Source organism: Schistocerca nitens, chromosome 1 (genome assembly GCF_023898315.1).
Source record: "Schistocerca nitens isolate TAMUIC-IGC-003100 chromosome 1, iqSchNite1.1, whole genome shotgun sequence".
In the NCBI taxonomy this organism is placed as follows: Eukaryota; Metazoa; Arthropoda; class Insecta; order Orthoptera; family Acrididae; genus Schistocerca; species Schistocerca nitens.
The window spans coordinates 1218192537-1218215579 of NC_064614.1; the positions used below are offsets into that span (position 1 = coordinate 1218192537).

At 37.7% G+C, this 23043-nt stretch overlaps 1 protein-coding gene across 6 annotated transcripts in view; it reads right to left on the reverse strand.

Moving 5' to 3' along the window:
• Positions 1-23043, reverse strand: part of LOC126201359 (arfGAP with SH3 domain, ANK repeat and PH domain-containing protein) — a 315685-nt gene that overhangs the window by 62891 nt on the left and 229751 nt on the right. For all 6 annotated transcript variants that reach the window (XM_049936784.1, XM_049936782.1, XM_049936783.1 and 3 more), the window contains exons 9-11: positions 22709-22889; positions 20183-20461; positions 13483-13602 (exon numbers count right to left, since the gene is read on the reverse strand). In XM_049936784.1, coding sequence (XP_049792741.1) covers positions 13483-13602; positions 20183-20461; positions 22709-22889 — 580 coding nt within the window. The remainder of the gene's footprint in view (positions 1-13482; positions 13603-20182; positions 20462-22708; positions 22890-23043) is intronic.

Consider the following 23043-nt stretch of genomic DNA (forward strand, 5'->3'; position numbering starts at 1 on the left):
TTCACTGGTGAAAACACTTATTAGTTTCAGGGCATTAATGCAATGAGAGAGGGCTGTGAAAGGAAACTGAAACCCTCAGTAGGTGGGGATATGCCTACTAAGAAACAAAATATGGCATACGCATAAATATGAAAGACACTGTAAAAACTGCTACTACCACACAATCAAAGATGACCAATGTCAGAAGTTATCGATAGTGGATATTAATTACCAATGAGTGGGCAAGTAGTATTTGCTCTGCGCTTCTGTTGTTTGATAAGGGAGAGGGAAGGATTCCAAGCTGAATTACAGCAAAAACTTCCATCTCTATTTATGAAGTCACTTGCTAATTTAATCTCCATTTGTTCTTTAATAACATTATCCCAATAGTTGGTTGTACACTCCAGAATCTCTATTTGTTATACTCCATAGAGACCAGTATCAAGGCAATGTTCTGAAATAGCAGATTTGCCTTGCTGCTGTAAGTACGTGTCATGCTTGTGCTCAACACACCTGTCCAATACATGACATGCCACAACTGCAAGGGATACAGTAGACATGGCATGACCAATAGGTGACATGCCACAACTGTAAGGGATACAGTTGACATCACCTTATGCAAACTGTGACTGTCACTCTATATTTTCAAAGAATATGACCAACCCTGTTGGAAATGCTACCTGCATGGGGCAGAAGGTCTATAGACTTAGATGCTATCTTGCTATTTCATCACTCGCTCGATTCACCATTGGCCAACAGCACAATGCATATCCGATTTGTCTTTTACCACAACCATTGTGGCAAAACGTGACTCTTCAAGGTGGGGTAGCTCAGCTGACAAACTCTCAGTGTCTTGGGCGACACTGGTCTCATTGAACAGGGTATGAAGTACCATTACATGCTGAGATGGACAGCAACAATTGTCAGTCTAAAGATACAAATCAATGTGAGTTAGCTTCCTATAAATGGCACATCCCAAAGTACCTTCGATCTTCCTCCTGACCAGTACTTCAAGGGAGGGAAAACAGCTATCCTTTCCCAACACCATAGTGAAGTGAACATTTGGGTGGATTGAATTCAGATGTACTAAAAAGCTGTTCATATTTCCACTGCCACTCACAACAGGCAGATTCTGACATGCACTTCCAGCTACTGGGATAATGCTATTAAGGAAGGAGTGGAGGTTAAATTAGTAAGTGACCTTATAAATAGAGATGGAAGTTTTTGCTTAAATTCTGCTTGGAATCCTGCTCTCTCCCTGGAGACAGACAGAGAGAGAGAGAGAGAGAGAGAGAGAGAGAGAGAGAGATGAGAGTGTGTGTGTGTGTGTGTCTTTCTTCATATGTCTTGCTCAGCACAGCCCTGCCTACCAAGGCTTTATGAAGATCAAGATGGTGGCTAGCAAGAGAGATGCACAGCACACAACTCACTAGTTTATTCAATGTTTAAAGGTGTTCCACGACAGTGCCTCTGTTTTCAACCTCTGTAAATCTCATGTTGAGTGCTTCTAAGGCAGTGCTACACTTCCATCTTTTACCCTCCTGCCTGTGTAGCATTAAAATAACAGTAAGATAATGAAACCCATGCAATGATTTCTCCATCTGCAGCGACAGCAGTGCAGGAGCCTAGCTGATCCTGGAAAACACTGCCATGCCGCCTCCCACGCCAACACATTTCGATGGGCTTGTCTGCAGACTGGTGACAGCTGTGCTGCATCACTGTTTCATTGCATAGCCCCCTCTCATTGCATTTATGCCTTGTCATGCTAACCATCACTGATGCCACCTCCACAACAGTTCTTGAGAAAATCTAGTGCTCCACAGAAATCAGTGTGAATGAGATCAGTACCCTAAAGAAGTCTGTTGCCAAAGCTGATGAGAAAGTGCATATGTTTCAAAACAGATCACTGAAAGACCAACATGCAATTGAACAATACCTATTTGTAATAATCTTAAAGTGTTTGGAATATCATAAGAATCTCGTGAAAATACAGATGAAGTGGTTATCAGTACTGCTCGTGAAAAGTAGGCATACAGGTTTCAGGGTCGGATGGCAGATCCCACAAAACTAGGACTTATCATAATAAAATTCATGTCCTACTGGGAATGATCATAAGTCTTCAGGGCAAAGAAGAAACTAATGATGTCAGGAGTTACAATACAAGAGGACCTTGCATCCGACAGGATGAAAATACTGAACAGTGTGATTTCCCAGTTTAGCTTACAGAATGTGTGGATCATCAAAGGCAGAACAATCAAATCAGCTACAGAAAACTGAGTGCCAACACAGAACTTAAAGGCATAAACTGTGTTGTTGTTGTGGTCTTCAGTCCTGAGACTGGTTTGATGCAGCTCTCCATGCTACTCTATCCTGTGCAAGCTTCTTCATCTCCCAGTACCTACTGCAACCTACATCCTTCTGAATCTGCTTAGTGTATGCATCTCTTGGTCTCCCCCTGCGACTTTTACCTTCCACGCTGCCCTCCAATACTAAATTGGTGATCCCTTGATGCCTCAGAACATGTCCTACCAACCGATCCCTTCTTCTGGTCAAGTTGTGCCACAAACTCCTCTTCTCCCCAATCCGATTCAGTACCTCCTCATTAGTTATGTGATCTACCCATCTAATCTTCAGCATTCTTCTGTAGCACCACATTTCGAAAGCTTCTATTCTCTTCTTGTCCAAACTATTTATCGTCCATGTTTCACTTCCATACATGGCTACACTCCATACAAATACTTTCAGAAAAGACTTCCTGACACTTAAATCTATACTCGATGTTAACAAATTTCTCTTCTTCAGAAACGCTTTCCTTGCCATTGCCAGTCTACATTTTATATCCTCTCTACTTCGACCATCATCGGTTATTTTGCTCCCCAAATAGCAAAACTCCTTTACTACTTTAAGTGTCTCATTTCCTAATCTAATACCCTCAACATCACCCGACTTACTTCGACTACATTCCATTATCCTCGTTTTGCTTTTGTTGATGTTCATCTTATATCCTCCCTTCAAGACACCATCCATTCCGTTCAACTGCTCTTCCAAGTCCTTTGCTGTCTCTGACAGAATTACAATGTCATCGGCGAACCTCAAAGTTTTTATTTCTTCTCCATGGATTTTAATACCTACTCCGAATTTTTCTTTTGTTTCCTTCACTGCTTGCTCAATATACAGATTGAATAACATCGGGGAGAGGCTACAACCCTGTCTTACTCCCTTCCCAACCACTGCTTCCCTTTCGTGTCCCTCGACTCTTATAACTGCCATCTGGTTTCTGTACAAATTGTAAATAGCCTTTCGCTCCCTGTATTTTACCCCTGCCACCTTTAGAATTTGAAAGAGACTATTCCAGTCAACATTGTCAAAAGCTTTCTCTAAGTCTACAAATGCTAGAAACGTAGGTTTGCCTTTCCTTAATCTTTCTTCTAAGATAAGTCGTAAGGTCAGTATTGCCTCACGTGTTCCAGTATTTCTACGGAATCCAAACTGATCTTCCCTGAGGTCGGCTTCTACCAGTTTTTCCATTCGTCTGTAAAGAATTCGTGTTAGTATTTTGCAGCTGTGACTTATTAAACTGATTGTTCGGTAATTCTCACATCTGTCAACACCTGCTTTCTTTGGGATTGGAATTATTATATTCTTCTTGAAGTCTGAGGGTATTTCGCCTGTTTCATACATCTTGCTCACCAGATGGTAGAGTTTTGTCAGGACTGGCTCTCCCAAGGCCGTCAGTAGTTCCAATGGAATGTTGTCTACTCCGGGGGCCTTGTTTCGCCTCAGGTCTTTCAGTGCTCTGTCAAATTCTTCACGCAGTATAGTATCTCCCATTTGATCTTCATCTACATCCTCTTCCATTTCCATAATATTGTCCTCAAGTACATCGCCCTTGTATAGACCCTCTATATACTCCTTCCACCTTTCTGCTTTCCCTTCTTTGCTTGGAACTGGGTTTCCATCTGAGCTCTTGATGTTCATAGAAGTGGTTCTCTTATCTCCAAAGGTCTCTTTAATTTTCCTGTAGGCAGTATCTATCTTACCCCTAGTGAGATAAGCCTCTACATCCTTACATTTGTCCTCTAGCCATCCCTGCTTAGCCATTTTGCACTTCCTGTCAATCTCATTTTTTAGACGTTTGTATTCCTTTTTGCCTGCTTCATTTACTGCATTTTTATATTTTCTCCTTTCATCAATTAAAGTCAATATTTCTTCTGTTACCCAAGGATTTCTACTAGCCCTCGTCTTTTTACCTACTTTATCCTCTGCTGCCTTCACTACTTCATCCCTCAAAGCTACCCATTCTTCTTCTACTGTATTTCTTTCCCCCATTCCTGTCAATTGTTCCCTTATGCTCTCCCTGAAACTCTGTACAACCTCTGGTTCTTTCAGTTTATCCACGTCCCATCTCCTTAAATTCCCACCTTTTTGCAGTTTCTTCAGTTTTAATCTACAGGTCATAACCAATAGATTGTGGTCAGAGTCCACATCTGCCCCTGGAAATGTCTTACAATTTAAAACCTGGTTCCTAAATCTCTGTCTTACCATTATATAATCTATCTGATACCTTTTAGTATCTCCAGGGTTCTTCCATGTATACAACCTTCTATCATGATTCTTAAACCAAGTGTTAGCTATGATTAAGTTGTGCTCTGTGCAAAATTCTACCAGGCGGCTTCCTCTTTCATTTCTTAGCCCCAATCCATATTCACCTACTACGTTTCCTTCTCTCCCTTTTCCTACACTCGAATTCCAGTCACCCATGACTATTAAATTTTCGTCTCCCTTCACTATCTGAATAATTTCTTTTATTTCATCATACATTTCTTCAATTTCTTCGTCATCTGCAGAGCTAGTTGGCATATAAACTTGTACTACTGTAGTAGGTGTGGGTTTCGTATCTATCTTGGCCACAATAATGCGTTCACTAAGCTGTTTGTAGTAGCTTACCCGCGTTGCTATTTTCCTATTCATTATTAAACCTACTCCTGCATTACCCCTATTTGACTTTGTGTTTATAACCCTGTAGTCACCTGACCAGAAGTCTTGTTCCTCCCGCCACCGAACTTCACTAATTCCCACTATATCTAACTTTAACCTATCCATTTCCCTTTTCAAATTTTCTAACCTACCTGCCCGATTAAGGGACCTGACATTCCACGCTCCGATCCGTAGAACGCCAGTTTTCTTTCTCCTGATAACGACATCCTCTTGAGTAGTCCCCGCCCGGAGATCCGAATGGGGGACTATTTTACCTCCGGAATATTTTACCCAAGAGGACGCCATCATCATTTAATCATACAGTAAAGCTGCATGCCCTCGGGAAAAATTACGGCCGTAGTTTCCCCTTGCTTTCAGCCGTTCGCAGTACCAGCACAGCAAGGCCGTTTTGGTTATTGTTACAAGGCCAGATCAGTCAATCATCCAGACTGTTGCCCTTGCAACTACTGAAAAGGCTGCTGCCCCTCTTCAGGAACCACACGTTTGTCTGGCCTCTCAACAGATACCCCTCCGTTGTGGTTGTACCTACGGTACGGCTATCTGTATCGCTGAGGCACGCAAGCCTCCCCACCAACGGCAAGGTCCATGGTTCATGGGGGGGGGGGGCATAAACTGTGTGAGCCCAAAATGATTTTCTCTTTGTTAATACACATTTCATCTTGTATTCCTCCTTAGAGCACTTTATGTTAATAATTACTACTAATTATTAATTTACAGAATCATTTTTCATACTTTCAGTCCTCATATACTCTGAATTTCAGTATTTTCCTCATTATTCTCATAGTACTTTGATCCTGATTATCAATTTACTGTTAAATTATGATTTTATTAATTAGTAACATATTCTTGAATACAATGTTTATCTATTATTCTCAATGTTTCATTATTATTTTTCGTTCCTGTTCAGTATAATTACTATTAGTACTGCATTACATTTTTATTCACTAATTACTTTGTAATCTTGCTTTATCCATTAAATTGAAGGATCTTTCTCTCTGCTTAACTCACATACCCTTGACTATCATGCTCTGTATTATGGCCAGCATACCCGACCTTGAATACCTCTTACTGGTTACCTATTTCTTCGGACCACTATCTGACTCATTGTGCATTGAGCACACTCCCTTACCATACCCTTTGCATTCCGCAATGCGTCGAGCCTTGCCTGTTTCCAAGACAACTTTTCTTCTTACTGGCCAGCTTATTGTGGAAGCAGCTAAGATGGCTCTATGTTACAACTCTCATACAGGAAAGAGGAGTCTTTAACAGACCACTTGCACAGTTTCACTGAATATTTCACGATCTCAGCTTTCATGTTGTACTCCTGATGGAGACATGGCTGAAGCAGAGTATCCCATCGAACTCTGCAAGCCTTGACAGCTATGTTTCTCCAAAAGACAAGGGGATGGAGTGCCAGTCATGTCCAAAAATTAGGAAAAACAGACTAAATACATGTTTATTGAAATTATACCTACCAACAAAAATGTTTTATCTGTCTTATAAAAGCCACCCAAATTTGGCAGCTGCCTAGCTTTGAATCCATGCTCTCAGGGCTTGAATCTCTGTATGACCATGTACTTGTAGCTGGAGATACAGACATACATTTTCTATACAGTAGTATGTTCATTTCAAAAATCAGGTGTGTGCTTTCCTGCTCAAACCTTACACTGTTTCCATTTGGGCCAACTCACCATACAGCTTACATGCACATGTTTATCAGTATCTGCAAGCAAATGTCCACACAGAGCAACCAGATCTTTGCATCTGGCAAGTCTCCCACGAGTGAAACACTCATGACTTATTTTAAGAAATGTCCAAAGAACCAACTACAATTGACAACTTTTAGGGATTTTAAGCACATGGATAGGTCTCAGCTTACAGTTGATATCTCTGATATTTCTTGGCAGGATATTTCTTGGCAGGAAATAACTTCAATATAAATTATGAAATATCTAATTTCACTGATAGACTCAATAATTTATACAATAAACATACTCCTTTAAAAACTGTAAGAGTAAAGAGAAAACTTGCACTATGGTATACAGATCACCTTAAAACAGTATCAGAGACACAATACAAATGACATATAAATGCCACCCCACATCTGATAATCATCTCTCCCACAAAAATCTACAAAACCAAGTTTGTCAGCCTGTGAGAAATGACTACAGGTCTATTTACATTCTACCAGCATTATATAAGGCTTCAGAGTACATAGTTCTCATTTCTGCAAAAATAGCAGCATTATAACTGCTCTTATAAAAGTCAGTGATGAACTGAAACAAGCTAAGGAGGAACAAGAGGTGACTATTAGATGCTTTTCGGATTTTGTCAAAGCTTTTGACACCACTAGCCTTAACATTCAACTTGCTAAACTCACAAATCAAAACTTTTCTTCAAGTGCTGTACAACAGTTCCACTCCTACATTACATTCCGTCAACAGTATGTAATGATCAGTACAAAAGGTCACAATGGAGGGATGATTATCAGGGATCCCACAAGAATCAGTGTTGTGTCCATTACTTTTCTCATTATCTGCTAACCACATTTTGACTGTTCTGTCCCACTGTAAATATCACATACACAGACACCTTCAGCTACACCAAAGATCAAAAAACTCATGCACAGCCATCCACAGCATGTAAATGCTGACTGCCCTTGCCTTATCAGAGTGGGCACATAACATATGTTTGAAATTTAACCCATCCAAAATGGAAGCAATGTCAGTTCTTCAAAGACTTATTATCTCTCAATTCAGGGAATTCCTTCAACACTCAGTGATAAATACCAGAGAAATATGTTTCCTTGCTTCTGCAAATAACTTGGTGATAATTTTGAACTGTCACTAATACTGGACTGAACACACGACTGTGATCTGTAAGAGGGTATCAGCATCACTCTATTCACTTCAAAAATATAAAAAAAAGGAATTTCCTGTTGAGCTTAAAAAGAAACTCATAGAATCACTAATATTACCTATACTTGATTATGGTGATCACTTTCTTTAAAGACTTTCCTAAGAGAACTTTCACCAGCTGCAGTTGGTACAGACTGCTTGTGTGCAATACAATTGTGACGTTTGATACTTTGACAGTATCACTTCTGCCTAGAAACAATTACCATGGCTATATGTCAAAATGCATAGAGACTATCATACTCTGTATTTGCTGTATCATCTTCTCCATTACTGCATTCCTTCTTATTTATTTTGAACTCTTAATGCTATTGTCTGAACAGCACAGCAGAAATATTCATTCTCAACAAAATAAAATCTTTTCTATACCACTACATAACAAATCCATCTTATCAGTATTATTTTCTGTATCAGGAACCTGATTTCAGAATGATCTTCCTCAATATATCAGAGAAATTAAATTACTTTCAAACTTCAAAAGAGAGCTAATGGTTCCCCTTCCATCACAACAGTATCTCTTCCATAGAGCTGTCTGCACCACACTCTTGTCAACACACCTTCCCCTTCCATTGTTCTCTTCCCATCATACAGTCATCTATTGAAAACCTTTTTTTCCTTAACAGCTATTGTTACTGTCATTTGCAATCTTCTCCTCTATCATTATCCCTTATGTTTCTGATAATAACAGACACACTTCAAAAGTGCTAAGCTAATCAGTATTGCCATTATTCTTAATGTCTTATATTATTTTTCTTATTATTGCATTACTAATGCCACCTGTTTGTGTATGTGTATTATTGTAGGAGTATGTGTAAATGTGTGTAATTCCTACTCTGATCGAAGGAGTGGCCCTGAGGCCCTGACCTGGTCAAGTTAAACAGAAAAAATAAATTTTCTTGCCTTTGTGCCTTGAAAATGACAAAGTGTTTGCCTGTTGAAAACCAGCAATTGCCAAAGATGTCATCTGGGTGCATTGCTGCAAGATGTTTTAACATTTTATATACTGTAATAAACACAAGTTTCACATTATCTTTTCTTTTTCTTTTTTCATGAGTGGGTGGGGAGAGGGGGGGGGATTGCATTTTTTCTGCAGTGTATAATTCTTTTTGCAGCAAGGAATGTTTGCCAGATGATCTGAACATTGTGTTCATGTTAAGATCAACCAACTCACTGTATCCAAGCCTTCCACATTTCCTTCTATTACCAAATTGATGATTCCTTGATCCTTCAGGGTATACCATATCAACCCATAATCATTCAGTATCTCCTCAATGGTATTTAATACACACATCTAATCTTCAGCATTCGTCTGCGACACCACATTCTCTTCTCGCATGAACTGTTTAATGTCTACATTTCACCTTTATATAAGGCTATACACCAAACAAATGCATTCAGAAAAGACTTCTTACATTTAAATTTATATTTGATGCGTGCTATTGCCAGTTTGCATTTTATATCCCCTCTACTTTGGCCATCATCTCAGTTATTCCACTGTCCAATTAGGAAAACTCAAGCACTACTTTTAGTATCTGATTTCCTAGCCCAGTTTTCTCACCATTGCATGTTTTCATTTAACTACATTCCATTACCCTAGTTTTACTTGTGTTGATATTCATCCTCTGATCACTTTTCACAACATTGCCAATTCTGTTCAACTGCCCTTTCAAGATCATCTCTGAAAGAATTAAAATGGTGGTGGCCAAGTTTTTATTTCTTCACCCTGAACTTTAGTTCCCTACCCAAATTTCTCCTTGGTTTCCCCACAGTTTCCTCAGTGTACTGAATGAGTTACACTTTATAACTGCAGTCTGGTTTCTTTATAAATTGTTAATATCCTTTTACTCCCTGTATCTTATACTTGCCACCTTCATTGTTTTGAAAAGGGTATTCCAGTCACAACTGTCTTTCTCAAACTCTACAAATACTACAAACACCAGTTCTTTTCAGTTATTCTTATATGAGAAGTCATCAGGTCAGTGTTGTCTTGTGTCTTCCCACATTTCTCTGGAGCCCTAACTTATTACCCTCAAGGTTGGTTTTTATCAGTTTTAACATTCCTCTGTGAATAATTCTTGTCAGTATTTTGCAACTATGACTTATTAACAGATAATCAGGAAATGTTCACACCTGACTGCATCAGCCTGTTTTTAAAATTAAAATTATTACAGTCTTCTTGAAGACTAAGGGTATTTCACCTGTATCATACATCTTGAACATCAGATTTAATACTTTTGTTATGCCTGGCTGTCCCAAGGATCTCAATAATTCTGAGGGAATGTTGTTTGCTCCTAGGGCCTTATTTTGACTTAGGTCATTCATTGCTCTGTCAAAGTCTTCTTGCAGTGTCATATCTCCCATTTGATCTTCAATTACTTCATATTTCCTTTCTATACTATTGTCTACATGTCTGTTTCTCTTGTATAGCCTCTCAGTACATCCCTTTACACCTTTCAGCTTTCCTCTCTTTTCTTATTACTGACTTTCAGTCTGAGCATGTGATAGTCATACTGTAGTTTCTCTTTCTCTGAAGGCCTCTTCAATTCTCCTATAGGCAGCATCTATCTTTCCCCTAGCCATGCATGCTACTACAGGCTTGAATTTGTCCTCTAACCTGTCATGCTTTGTCACTTTGCCCTTTCTATCAGTCCCATAATTTAGACATTGTATTCACTTTTGCTCTTTTCATTTACTACATTTCTATATTTTCTCCTCCCTCAATTAAATTCAATATATCTTGAGTCATCCAAGGTTTTCTACTGGGCCTTGTCTTTTTTGCTTATTTAATCTTCTACTACTGTCACTATTTTCATCTCTCTTTGCCACCCAGTCATCTGTTATTGCATTTATTTCTCCTGTTTCAGTCAATTGTGGCCTAAAGCTATTTATGAAACTCCAAACTAACTTTGGTTCATTCCATTTATCCAGGTCCCATTGCCTTAATTTCCTACCTCTCAGCAATTTCTTCAGTTTTAATCTGCAGTTGATAATCAGTAAGGTCAGAGTCTACATTTGCCCCTGGAAACATTTTTGCAGTTTGAAATCTGATTCCAAAATAGTTGTCTTGTGTTGTTGTTGAGGTCTGGTTTGATGCAGCTCCACACAATACTCTTGCCTTGATATCTGAGAATGTGTCCTATCAACCAATCCCTCTTTAGTTAAATTATGCCACAAATTTCTTTTCTCCCCAATTTTATTTGGTACCTGATCTTTCTTTACACAATCACCCCACATAACCTTCAGCATTTTTCTGTAGCATCATATTTCAAAAGCTTCCATTCTCTTCTCATCATTACTGCTTATGATCCCAGTTTCACTATTAAATTTATATTTGGTGTTAACAAATTTCTCTTCCTTAGAACGGCTTTTCTTGCCATTTCCATTCTATATTTATTCACTCTTTACTTCAGGCATCATAAGTCATTTTATTGTCCAAATAGCAAAACTCATCTACTACTTTTAGTGTCTCATTTCCTAATCTAATTCCCAAGTATCGCCTGATTTAATTTGGCTGCATTCCATGACCTCCGTTTGGCTTTTGCTAATGTTCATCTTATATCCTTCTTTGATGCTGCCACCCCATTCAACAGCATTTGAAGTCCTTTACTGTGTCTGAAAGAATTAAAATGTTGGTGGCCAACCTCAACCTCTTCATTTCTTTTCCCTGAATTTTAATTCCCTTTCCAAATTTCTCCTTGCTTTCCTCTGTAATCTATGTGAAACCTTCCTCTGTCCCCAGGACTCCTTTTCCTACACAAAGTTTTTTCAGTGAATAAATTATGCTCTGTGCAAAATTCTACCACATGGCTTCCCCTTTCATTCCTTTCTCCTAGTCCATGTTCTCCTGCTGTTTTTCCTCCTCTTCCTTTGTTTACTATAGTATTCCAGTCACCCATAACAATTAAATTTTCATGCTCCATAACTATCTTAATAATTTCTTTAGTTACATTACAGGTTCTTTCCATCTCTTTATCATCTGTGGAGCTATTGGCATATGAATGGGTACTATTGTAGTAGGTGTTAGATTCATGTCTATCTTCACTACTGCAATACATTCATTATGCTGTTCACAATAGCTTAGTTACATCACTATTTTCTCATTCATTATTATACTTACTCCTGCATTAACCATATCTGATCTGATGTTTATAACATAACATGCTAAAATAGCTGCATAAGCAATACCTCTTTGTGAACTGACAGTGTCTGAAGTTTCAATTCAATTCAATTTATTACATCCATTTTATCGTATACATGATATAGGAACACACACACACACACACACACACACACACACACACACACACACACACACACACAGAGAGAGAGAGAGAGAGAGAGAGAGAGAGAAGGGCAATAACATTTTCTTTGTTACACTTTACATATTTTGTCTTCTTTTTACATGCAAGATGAAAAAAAATTTACAGGTTTTATACAAAAATCTATTAAGGCAAATAAAATTTTCTTAATTAAACTTCAATATTTTCTTAGTTACACTTCACATATTTTGTCTTCTTTTTACATGTAAATTGGAAAAAATAAAGGTTTATGCAGAAAAATCAAAAGATGAGCACTATCTGTTTAGATAGCAAAGAAATTCATCAACATTATAGAAACTTTGACCTAATACTAACCTCTTCAATTCTTTTTTAAATATATGTAAGTTTTGTATACTTTTTGTTTCTTTCAGTAAGACATTGAACATTATTTTGGGTAGATACATCACACTATTTTGGTACAGGGATTTTGAATGTATGTTTCTATGGGAATCGTGCCTGTTTCTGGTTTGATAGTTGTGTACTTGACTGTTTAGAGAAGAGAATTCTTGATTTGACTTCAGGAAACATACTGATTCATAGATGAATAAACTAAGGAGGGTCAAAATTTTCAAACTCCTCAAAGGGTCCTCTACATGGATCTCTGTAGGCAACACCCTTCATAATATGAATAGCTCTCTTTTGGAGCTTAAAACAACTTTTTGTGAAACCTGTATTCCCCCAAAATATAATACCATATCTTAGATTACTATGTATGTAAGAGTAGTACGCACATAGTACTGTTTCAAAATTGCAGTTTTCTTTAAGTTTTCTTAATATATAGAAGTATTTACTAAGTTTTTTATTCAATAGTTCAACATGTTTTTCCCATCTCAAGTTATTGTCCAGCCATACACCTAAAAATTTTGTACAAGAAGTTAGTTCTATGAGACATTTCCCAATCTCTACTGTTATGTTTTTCTTTTGTACTTTGTTCCTTATGTGCCTAAAGTTAATCCAAGTGTTTTTTTTTTTGTCATTTATAATTAAGTAATTGTCCTTGAACCATTCAGCTATCTCATTCATTGTTGAAGCTATTTTTTCTTGTAGGTCAGCTTCACTAACTCCCTTAATAAAAATGCTCGTATCGTCTGCAAAAAGTACTGATTCTTCAGAGTCACTGAACCTTCCATTTTGTCAAGGAACCTCAGCTGCCATGTCAAACTGACATTACGAATCTGTTGCAAGTTTGTGATTATGTCAGCAAAACTTAAGTGAAAAACATATTTTGATTTCTTATTTAATGATGTATGTGCAACTTTTATTTTGCTTACCCTGTCATCAATGATTGTTTCATCATCTGAGAAATCTGTTGACCCCTCATCGTGTGACAAATTCCAGTCAATGTTCACATTATCAAAATGACTCTTCTGCCTCTGAAGTGCATGGCGCAGCTGAATACAGAAAATATTTTAGTCAAGTACAATATTTAGATTATGATGATGATGGTGAGGAGGAAGAGGAGGAGGAGGAGGAAGGGGAGTAATGTATGATAATGAGGAGGAAAGTGATGACCGTAACATATTTTACAATACAGGAAAATAGTACAAAAATTGAAAGCTGTACTTTCCAAGAAAAAAAAGCCAAAGCAATACTAACTATATTGAGATACCTTAAGCTTCTTCAACCAGTGATTCCATTCAGGAAATAAGATGCAAAGAAAACGAAAAGTGAATATCTGCCAGCAACAATGTTGTAACCCTCACTTTCCTAGAATGCTGGGTTTTCACATATAGCTATTGTATCCAGCAACAGTGAGGCACATAGGAAGTTATGTTTGCAAATATGTACATTAAGTGCTCTTTTTCTTTTGTTGCAAATTTGCTGCAGGTTGCTTGGGTGGCTAAATGTAATAATGGAGGAGGAAAGTCATGTGGAGTATGTGTGAAAACATAAACAGAGAATGGAAATGTAAAATTAAGAACAATAAATGGATCAGGAATGTAAAGAAACACAAATAGAATTTATAGCAATCAAACTTGGCCCATAATAAAGAACCTGTGTCGGGGGAAAATCACTTCTGAACAGCCAGGTACAAAAACAATGTGAAGACAATCTAAAAAAAACAGTATGTTTAATGGCAGATTCATATGATTAATAGCCTATATTATATTTAAAGTATAATCAGAGCCTTTATTATCACCTGCATTATATTAACTTTACTTATATGTCCTGCTCTTTTTACAGATTGCTACCTGTAAATGTAAATACCAGTGCAGGACACTAAGTCTGGAGGACAACAAAATGCTATTTGAAGAATTCTACAATTTAGAAATATAACGCACAAACAAGACATTTAGCTTCACCATGTATTGAAATAGCTGATATCAAGCTCAAAGAGACTAAGGAGGTCATTTTGTGCAGACACTGCACATTTAAGTACTTTTTGAGAAGAAATGTACAACAAACTCAGGTCTGTCAGAAAATTTTGTGCATGGTATACAGAATCATTGCAAGACATCTGCAAATGCTCCCGGAGTAGATAAAACATGGCATGCCATTTGAAGACAAAATGGGTAGGCATAGGAATTGCCAAAACAAACTGCAGGACGGCCTGAAGGATTTGATAACAAACCACATTGAGAAGTTACCAAAACAAGAAAGCCACTACTTGAGAGGTAAGAATGAAAAGCTCTGTCTGAGCTTCGATCTGAATATTAATAAACTTTACCAACTCTTTAAAGAAGAGAATCCTACACAATAATGCAGTGAAAGAGTATACAGGGATATTTTCAGGGTGGAATATAATTTAGGCTTTGGAGTGCCATGTATGGACTAATGTGGGTATTGCGTCAGAATGTTCCTTCAGATAGTTAACAGTGAAAGTGAAACAGAAAGAAAGAAAATTGTCTATCAATGTCAGTTGTCAACATGCACTCTAGCAATACATAATGTTGGTGACAATAGGATGCGGATATGTGTGTATGATCTGAAAATGTAGCCAGACAGGGATCAGCAGAAATTACCTCTTGCCTCCTGAAGTATATAACCTATGAATTTTGGTTGGATGGTTGATTTTGGGGAGAGAACCAAACAGCGAGATCATCTTTCCCATCAGATTAGGGAAGGATGGAAAAGAAAATTGGCTGTAACCTTTCAAAGGAACCATCCCAGCATTTGCCTCAAGCAGTTTAGGGAAATCACGGAAAACTTAAATCAGGATGGCTGGACACAGGTTTGAACTGTTGTCCTCCCAAATTTGAGTCCAGTGTGCTAACCACTGCACCATCTCGCTCAGTCTCTGAATTTTCAGTACTAAAAGTGGGTGGAGAAAGAACTTGTGATGTGGTCAGATTGATGTATATGACAGAACAATAATTGGAAAGCTATTATTTTACATCAATATCTGGTGAACTTTAAGTACTTCACATCTGTGGAGCAAAAATTGTGATCAAGAATTTGCATTAAGTGGGAGAATCAAGAGGAGCTACCTTGTGTATGAGCCATTTTAATGGGTCTAGGTAATAGCAACTGCACGACCAAACAATTGGTTTTTGGTCTGTTACATGCAGCAAGATGATTTCATTGATGTGTCGGCTATTAAAAACAAAATCTTCAAAGATCCAAAATGCATACTAACAGATTGTGTGTGTTCAAAAATATTCTCAGACTCTCCAACAGTACTTCAGTGCTACAAGAGTTGCACCTACTCGCAACCTCACTAATCTGCAAACTTAGCAAAATTTGTAAAGGTAAAAACGACATTACAGTTACACTTGAGATAATTAGCTTGTGGGATGAGAAGTTCTGCCTTATGCAAGACACCTTTTTTTCTTTTTTTTCACCCATACATGTTTCAGCACTTTTGTGCTATCGTCAGTGGCTTCTATTTTTATTTTTAACTTACATGATGTTATTGTTCACTTGTTTTGGTAGCTGTTCTGCTACACAATATACAACTTGTCATAGTTTTGAAGTTGTGGTACGTTTTCCTGTGTTGTTGGCAAAGTAAATAGGCTTACTTCTTTGCCTGTGTTCACGTGGCAATGCAGTTTTTCCGATTACTCAAAACATAGGCAGAGTTTTCGCTGCCATTACAACACGTAATGGCAGCGAGAACTCCACCTATGTTTTGAGTAATCAGAAAAACTGCATTGCCACGCGAACACAGGCAAAGAAGTAAGCCTATTTACTTCGCCAACAACACAGGAAAACGTACCACAACTTCAGAACTATGACAAGCTATATATTGTGTAGGAGAACAGCTACCAAAACAAGTGGACAATAACATCATGTAAGTCAAAAATAAAAATAGAACCCACTGACGATAGCACAAAAGTGCTGAAACATGTACGGGTGAAACAAAAGAAAGAAAGGGATCTTGCATAAGGCGGAATTTCTCATCCCATTTTCTTAGCAAGCATGGAGACAAGAAGAAGAACTGAACCACAAGATGATTATAATTAGCTTGAATAACCTACGCAGACTGTATGGAGTCCCACTCCCTGTATCTGCGGAAAAGAAAGCTAATCTGATAAACATGTGTAGATATATGCCAGAAAAATATCGACCCTTTTATGAGAACCTAAAGATAAAGTGAAGTGACAATGTGATGGTTAATCACTGCAAAATATTCTTTTGCAACTATGTTTCTAGTGTTCAGTGAATTCTGTTAATCAATGGGAAGCTCTAACAACGAATAGTGCAAATTGCAAATATATGTTCTGTTTCATTACTTTCATCTAGAATAAAACAAAAAAAATTATTAAAAACTTTTAGTGGCACAGATGTTGTAACCTGCAAAAATGTGCTACTTCAATTAAAGTTACAACATTTTTTCATGAACGTCCAATGATCATCTCTCATATCTTGATTTTAAATTCACACATTGTCCAAATTATTGTACATTACAAATTAGTGAACTCATTTAAACTGATTACCAATGACAGAACAAAATCATTCACAAACATTCCACTTGTTTTCTTGTTTTTGTTCGCTCCTGAAAAATTGACATTTTGGGAGAACATTTTTGCCAGCAGGTATTCAGGTGCAGAAATCTAAGAAACTTTCACTAAGTGAACTCATAAATCTGAACTGAAAAGCAGAATCTTACCTTACTAGTGCATTATAGTTGCAAACACAGATATGGCCCAAAACAACAATATCTGTTGAAAGTAGGCACTGCTACTAACTCTAATATCTCTCACTTTATACTAATGTAATTGTCATGTCCAAAATTGTGAAATATTTTAATATTATCGCTCTCTTGTTCAGTGCCTGATCTCTTACATATAGGTGACATCTTATAAATGTATCTTAAAACCCTCACACACCATCCAGTGCCAGAGTGAACAACCAATCACTGACAAATGGAAATTTCTGTGGCTTCCCTAGATTGATATAGCTGATGATGAAATGAATCTTTAAATACTGTTAATACAAACTAATTTTGTGATTCTCTACAGATCTGATTCAGCACAAGGATAATTTGTGTCCAGGATGAACCAATCAGTCTGCAGCAGACTGGATACTGATGTGAACCTTCCCAGACACCAGCCTAGAATTTGAATGCAGGCCTTATCTTTTTGCATGATGCTTTTGCTCACAAGAGGTATGCAGGTGCAGATCAAGGCTTGGTCCACACTGAAGTCCTAACCTGGTACACAGTTTTAATGTGTCAGGAATGCTCACAATGATACATAGTTTCAGCACACAGAGATTCATCCTGCAAACAATCGTACTATATTGCAGCTGAGCCAGTCTCTGTCTTACCTTGTCTTGTAGTAGTGCCAGTTCAGCAAGACATGCAGGAAACTTGTGTTGAGTTTGGGAAGGGTAACAGACGTACTGGCTGAGGGTGCTACCCAGGCATGGCTCACAACTTCGATTGGTAAGAGCACGTCTTTTTCTCATATTTTAAAAGAAGTCATTTTGCTGTGTATGCTGTTTGTTCATTTTGAAATAAACATTTCATTAGCTAATTTTGCTGTCTCATGATTTTAAACACATTGTGTGTGTTCCCACTTCAATATTTATGCTATGTATTAATATGTTACGCATGCTGACACAGTGACAAAAACTGCATAAGAGTTGCAATTTTTCTGTTTTACGTAATATGTACTTTACATACATGATTGCTGCGTCCACACCTATCACATCTGTGCAAAACTCTGATGTCGATTTTTCTCCACAATGAAGTGGGGAATATAAAATGCTGGTGGCATAACAATTTTTATTTGGACATAGCCTGACAATGCCCATGGGGGCAAAATTAATTAACTGCTCAATAATGAAATAAATTTATTTCAAATTAAATAACAGCCAATGCAGGAAAATGGTATGCTTCAAGAAATTTACAGATTTACAGTGGCTGTTGACCCACATAGAAAAAAAACTAGTAAGAACACTGCAGACACAAGGCCAAAGTCTGTGTTCAAGTTAGAACTGAATGCACAGTTTTAACCTCTAAGGAACTTCATGATTTGCACATCTCACTGCAGAAAATACATGCCAACTTTTCAAATTTTCATTACATTTCATTCCTCTTAAGTTGTCACCCTTATTCCATCATATTGTGACATTATCACATAAAGTCAGTTTTTCATCCCCAGTGGGGAAGAATACGTAAATCACTGTTCCAGTGAAATATTCAAGTATTACTCTGCCATTACCACATACTATGTCTGCCGCAATAGCTGAGGGGTCAGCGTGGCAGACTGCCACGCCAAGGAGCCTGAGTTAGATTCCTGGCTAGGTCGGGGATTTTCTCCGCTCAGGGACTGGGTGTTGTGTTGTCATCATCAGCATCATCATCATCATCATCATCATCATCATCATCATCATCTCATCCCCATTGACATGCAAGACACTGAAGTGCAATCAACTAAAACGACTTGCACCAGGCGACTGGTCTACCCGACGGGAGGCCTCAGCCACACAACATTTCCATTTACCACATACTATGAAAAATTTTAACCACCTACCAATGTAAATTTGTATCCTGAATATTGAACATCTATCAAGAGCAATTCATTAATGAACTTACTATTTAAACAGTTTTATGTCAAATATAGTATATAAAATGTAGACTGACAATGGCAATGAAAGCATTTCTGAAGAAGAGAAATTTGTTAACATCGAGTATAGATTTAAGTGTCAGGAAGTCATTTCTGAAAGTATTTGTATGGAGTGTAGCCATGTATCGAAGTGAAACATGGACGATAAATAGTTTGGACAAGAAGAGAATAGAAGCTTTCAAAATGTGGTGCTACAGAAGAATGCTGAAGATTAGATGGGTAGATAACATAACTAATGAGGAGGTATTGAATAGAATTGGAGAGAAGAGGAGTTTGTGGCACAACTTGACTAGAAGAAGGGATCAGTTGGTAGGACATGTTCTGAGGCATTAAGGGATCACCAATTTAGTATTGGAGGGCAGCGTGGAGGGTAAAAATTGTAGAGGAAGACCTAGAAATGAATACACTAAGCAGATTCAGAAGGATGTAGGCTGCAGTACATACTGGGAGATGAAGCAGCTTGAACAGGATAGAGTAGTTTGGAGAGCTGCATCAAACCAGTCTCAGGACTGAAGACCACAACAACAACATGTCAAATATTTTTCCTTGCAATGTCATCAGTGTAGAAGATGCTTCTCTCATTACTTTCGAATGTTAACAAACACAATTACAGGAAAAAATCAGAGACATTTCCTCATTATATCAAGTCCATATTCATTGCAAAAAAGAAAACCAGCAGCTAGCTAAAACAGCTGATCTTATTGAAATCTTTCTGGGTGTACTGTCATATCAATCTTATAAAATACTAATATAACCAAAGTTTCACCTGTGTTGCAGTGGCCTTTCTCAGGTCAACTCAGGCAATATCAGCAAAACGTCTGTGATTTTAGTATTTTAGTATGTTAAGTATTTTATAAAAGGACATGGCAGTACATCCAGAAGGATTTTAACGAGTTTGGCACTTGTCATGAAAGCCTATGTATTTATAAAACATCTGAATGTAGATAGTTGTACAGACCAGTTCCTCACAGGTTGAGTGACCACGCTCCTGGGCTATATCCATTGGTGTTTTGTCTCGAGAATTACGCACTGTCGGATCAGCTCCACTGCGCAACAGCAGCTTCATACATTCAGGTCGATCATGGAGGGCACAGAGATGTAGTGCAGTGTCACCTCCTGGAGTTGTGCCACGGTCTAGAGAATGTGTTGACATGTTCTGCACCAAGAAGTCAACCAGGTGGAGTGAATTCCCCATCTCACGTGCCACTGCAAGATGAAGCGCTGTCTCCCCACAATCCTATAAAACATGACACTTTTGTTAAAAAGGGGTTCAAGTCTACTTTTTGGTTTCAGCTTCATAAATATTGCTGCATAAAATGGATAACAGAATACATTCACCTTTATGTGCTCTAATCTTACATAAATATACATAGTGTTCAAAAACACAATTTCATGTTTCAGAAAACAGAATTTTTTTAATAAAAGCACTCAGTGGAACTTTGTGTTGCCAATAAAATGGGATTCAATTTCTCTACTACTACATTAATTATTAATGCAGAAAAAAATCAGTTAGCTGCCAATTACTTAGTGATTAGTAACACTAGTATAATAAGTAGATCAAGGGAGCTTCTAACTTCAGCGTAGTCTTTACTCTAAATGCTGATGGTTATGCATATTTTAAGTTAATTCTCAGTCTTGTAAGTTTATCAGTAAAGATGTTCACTTGATGTTGGTGTCAACAACTTTAACAAATATTCTCTTTTAGAGTCAGTCTCATCACAATTATTCAAGTGGAATCTCTTCATCACAGTTCAGGAGAGTCATTTGACCAGGCTAAGTCAAGCAGATATTTGAGTTAAACTGTTACATACACATGGGAGAGACTTGACTCATCCCATTCCTAATAGGGTGTCACATATAAATATACTAGCAACCCACCCTGGCTTCGCATGGGTAGCAGTTGTATCTAAGGCCACATAATTTGGCTCGTCTAAAAGTAATTTTGTTTAAGAAGCACGGTGCAGAGTTATAGTTAAAAACTAGATAACAACATCAGGTAACTGAATATGATCACTCTGCAGCTGCTCAATTGTCAACATGGCAGTCCTGCCACTGTGCAGTGAGTATCAAAATCTGTACAGAAGTTCCTAAGAATAGCCTTCATATACAGACAGAAAAATGTGGTGGGGGACACACCAAAATTCAGCCAATTTGCACCCAACATTTATAAATTATATACACAGACCTTCCTTGTGCATCAGTGTATCTATTAGTGAAAATCTTATCAAAATCCCTAGAGTAGATCCTAGGATTAGCCTTCATACAAACACAGAAAAAGGCAGTGGGGAACTTTGATTCATAACATGTATAGAAGAAGAATGTACGTACATATGCACAGATTCCTTCATGTCCTCATGTAAATGTTTCAGTTGGATGTCACTTCAGTGAATTACATCTCACTAGACAACTGGGGAAAAGGCAACCAACAGTTTAAAGTGGAATCTGAAAAATCCCCCCCCCCCCCCCAGGTGTGATTGCCAGGTTATAAAAGAAGGTTAAAAACATTCATGGTCCACCCAAGATTCAAACCCATGATGTGTCCATTACCAGGCACACACTTTATTACTAGTCTATCAAGTTTTACTTTGATTCTACTCTTTAAAAGGATACCTTCACTTTAACATGGAATCCAAATCACATTCTGCTTCTGGTGAATCTCCCCATCAATGAGAGGGAAATGCCAGGTTAAAAGACAGTGAAAAATCTGTGGTCTGGCCAAAATTTGATCCCATGTCCTTTGGGTTTGCAGACATGCACTTCACTTGTAGACCAACAGGCCTGAATTGGAGTCTGCTCAAGCTTTGCAGTTGTATGGAAATGTAGCAGCTGTACAGCTAGATGGAAATGCCATTATTTTCACAGTGGAGATGGAATTTAATTCTTCACAGTTCAGCCAATTTCCATGAAATATTAATAAAATTATATACACAACCTTCCTCATAAACCAGTCTGTAAGTCAAAACTGGATCAAAATCCACGAGATTAGTCCGAACATACAGACAGAAGCAAGTGGCGAATATATATACATAAAACACTGTAATATCAAAACACTCTCTCTCTCTCTCTCTCTCTCTCTCTCTCTCTCTCTCTCTCTGAGAAAGAGAGTGGGGGGAGGGGGGGAGATTTAGTATTTTTTTATTCTTTTCTAATAGAAGTATTGATTTCCAGCAAAATACAAAAAGCTAAGGATTATTGTAGTTGATATTACAATGTTCCAGAATAATTTTAATTTTAGAATAGAGTACAAAGGTATATGTAGAAAGACTGGAACCTGTGATGGTACCTCATCATTGAGTTTGCATTAGTTGCCTTCCTTTCTCACAGTTTTACTGTTGTTCACACACTAGAGGAACACTATGGTTGGCTGTATGGTCATGAAACCAAAAGCCAGTTAATAATAAAAAGAAATAAAAGACACCTCTAATGCAAAACAACAATATGCAAAAATGCAAATGACAATACAGTAGCTTGAAAACCTACTTACACTGGATGGTAATGGTGCAGAAAGATCAACTCCCTCTGCAAAAACTTGAAGTAAATTGTACAGACTTTTATTGTTCACTGCATGTTCCAGTTCACTCAGGAGATCACACTCATCTGAACATGTGCGTTCAACAAATTTCTTCTCCACATACTTAGCACGAATATAGTCATACCTCTCTTCCCTATAGGAAAAATAAATTTGTTAGGACTATGAAATTAATCTGCAAGAAAGATTATAGTTTTCTTTAAAAAAGAGATTTACAATTTCTGACTTTTTCATTTATGAATTATTAAGGAGTATATTGCAGTTCTTTTTTCAGGCAGCAACATTAAAGC